The sequence below is a fragment of the Aspergillus heteromorphus genome (genome assembly GCF_003184545.1).
Source record: "Aspergillus heteromorphus CBS 117.55 chromosome Unknown BO70scaffold_130, whole genome shotgun sequence".
In the NCBI taxonomy this organism is placed as follows: Eukaryota; Fungi; Ascomycota; class Eurotiomycetes; order Eurotiales; family Aspergillaceae; genus Aspergillus; species Aspergillus heteromorphus.
In genome coordinates this window covers 1-2,500 of record NW_020290535.1, presented here as the reverse complement: position 1 = coordinate 2,500, position 2,500 = coordinate 1, and the positions used below count along the sequence as shown (strand labels likewise).

Sequence of the window (2,500 nt, the reverse complement as noted above, 5' to 3'; positions counted from 1 at the left end):
GGGTAGGGGCGAACCTGGGTGGCCCACTTTGTATGGGAAAACGGCATGACGCACGGACCACCCCATAGTAAACCACCCCCCCAGATTCACTTTCTGCCCACGGAACGTTTGCACGCGTGTCAATGGGCCAAAGGTAGCCGGTGGTACTATGTGGAAGGCAGAAGTCAGCTCACAGCTGGCAGAAGCCTGATCGCATTTCTTCCATGTCAGGTAGGCTGTCTTTCTGTGACTGGTAGCGCCTAGGCCCTTTCAGTAGGGCCTCGCTTCAGGAACGGGGGCGCCCGCCCATCCCAGCCCGTGGTCTTCCTCTGCGCCGCCGGTGTTTCTCCTGAGTCCAGGGGTGCACCGGCTTAAACACGCCCGGGGGTGCCCGTTGCTGCTGGGATGTCCGAAGCCCGGGGGCCGTTCGCGGTCGCCGGCACCGATGGGGTCTGTGGATCGTTGGCCGCTGGCCAGCCTTCCTACGCAGATTCCTGGGGGGAGCCGCTCCGCGGGAGCCGCCGTTCGTCGGCGTGTCCGCGGGGTCTGGACCCCCCACCCGAGGGCCGTATGCCGCAGCCCGTCAGCGCCCGTGAGGGCACTGGCGGGATCCCTGCGTGCGGACCGGTTCCTGGGGAGCTACAGTGGGGGCAATCGGATGGTCACATGTGTGCTCCCGGTACGCCGGGGGTGTCGCTGTGGCCGGGCGCCTCGTGCGCTCCTTCCAGAGTGAAGCCTACGTACAACGCTGCCCCTCCGGGGGCTTTGGGGGTGTTCCGGGCTCCGCCCGGGCATCCCCAGCAGGAACTAGGTATCTGGTTGATTCTGCCAGTAGTCATATGCTTGTCTCAAAGATTAAGCCATGCATGTCTAAGTATAAGCACTTTATACCGTGAAACTGCGAATGGCTCATTAAATCAGTTATCGTTTATTTGATAGTACCTTACTACATGGATACCTGTGGTAATTCTAGAGCTAATACATGCTGAAAACCTCGACTTCGGAAGGGGTGTATTTATTAGATAAAAAACCAATGCCCTTCGGGGCTCCTTGGTGAATCATAATAACTTAACGAATCGCATGGCCTTGCGCCGGCGATGGTTCATTCAAATTTCTGCCCTATCAACTTTCGATGGTAGGATAGTGGCCTACCATGGTGGCAACGGGTAACGGGGAATTAGGGTTCGATTCCGGAGAGGGAGCCTGAGAAACGGCTACCACATCCAAGGAAGGCAGCAGGCGCGCAAATTACCCAATCCCGACACGGGGAGGTAGTGACAATAAATACTGATACGGGGCTCTTTTGGGTCTCGTAATTGGAATGAGTACAATTTAAATCCCTTAACGAGGAACAATTGGAGGGCAAGTCTGGTGCCAGCAGCCGCGGTAATTCCAGCTCCAATAGCGTATATTAAAGTTGTTGCAGTTAAAAAGCTCGTAGTTGAACCTTGGGTCTGGCTGGCCGGTCCGCCTCACCGCGAGTACTGGTCCGGCTGGACCTTTCCTTCTGGGGAATCCCATGGCCTTCACTGGCTGTGGGGGGAACCAGGACTTTTACTGTGAAAAAATTAGAGTGTTCAAAGCAGGCCTTTGCTCGAATACATTAGCATGGAATAATAGAATAGGACGTGTGGTTCTATTTTGTTGGTTTCTAGGACCGCCGTAATGATTAATAGGGATAGTCGGGGGCGTCAGTATTCAGCTGTCAGAGGTGAAATTCTTGGATTTGCTGAAGACTAACTACTGCGAAAGCATTCGCCAAGGATGTTTTCATTAATCAGGGAACGAAAGTTAGGGGATCGAAGACGATCAGATACCGTCGTAGTCTTAACCATAAACTATGCCGACTAGGGATCGGACGGTGTTTCTATTATGACCCGTTCGGCACCTTACGAGAAATCAAAGTTTTTGGGTTCTGGGGGGAGTATGGTCGCAAGGCTGAAACTTAAAGAAATTGACGGAAGGGCACCACCAGGCGTGGAGCCTGCGGCTTAATTTGACTCAACACGGGGAAACTCACCAGGTCCAGACAAAATAAGGATTGACAGATTGAGAGCTCTTTCTTGATCTTTTGGATGGTGGTGCATGGCCGTTCTTAGTTGGTGGAGTGATTTGTCTGCTTAATTGCGATAACGAACGAGACCTCGGCCCTTAAATAGCCCGGTCCGCATTTGCGGGCCGCTGGCTTCTTAGGGGGACTATCGGCTCAAGCCGATGGAAGTGCGCGGCAATAACAGGTCTGTGATGCCCTTAGATGTTCTGGGCCGCACGCGCGCTACACTGACAGGGCCAGCGAGTACATCACCTTGGCCGAGAGGTCTGGGTAATCTTGTTAAACCCTGTCGTGCTGGGGATAGAGCATTGCAATTATTGCTCTTCAACGAGGAATGCCTAGTAGGCACGAGTCATCAGCTCGTGCCGATTACGTCCCTGCCCTTTGTACACACCGCCCGTCGCTACTACCGATTGAATGGCTCGGTGAGGCCTTCGGACTGGCTCAGGAGGGTTGGCAACGACCCCC

The 2,500-nt window shown here is 54.5% G+C and overlaps 2 protein-coding genes across 2 annotated transcripts; one reads left to right on the top strand and one right to left on the bottom strand.

Annotated features, from left to right (window-relative positions):
• Positions 1–1,320: 1,320 nt before the first annotated feature.
• Positions 1,321–1,677, bottom strand: BO70DRAFT_304131 (uncharacterized protein; the record flags this gene model as incomplete). The annotated part of the gene is made up of 2 exons (XM_025539867.1): positions 1,321–1,437; positions 1,582–1,677. Coding segments are annotated over 2 exons (213 nt in total), but the record flags the coding sequence as incomplete, so codon positions are not given.
• A 174-nt stretch (positions 1,678–1,851) lies between these two features.
• On the top strand, positions 1,852–2,496 carry BO70DRAFT_257405 (uncharacterized protein; the record flags this gene model as incomplete). The annotated part of the gene is made up of 3 exons (XM_025538864.1): positions 1,852–1,956; positions 2,139–2,199; positions 2,234–2,496. Coding segments are annotated over 3 exons (429 nt in total), but the record flags the coding sequence as incomplete, so codon positions are not given.
• Between the last annotated feature and the right edge of the window lie 4 nt (positions 2,497–2,500).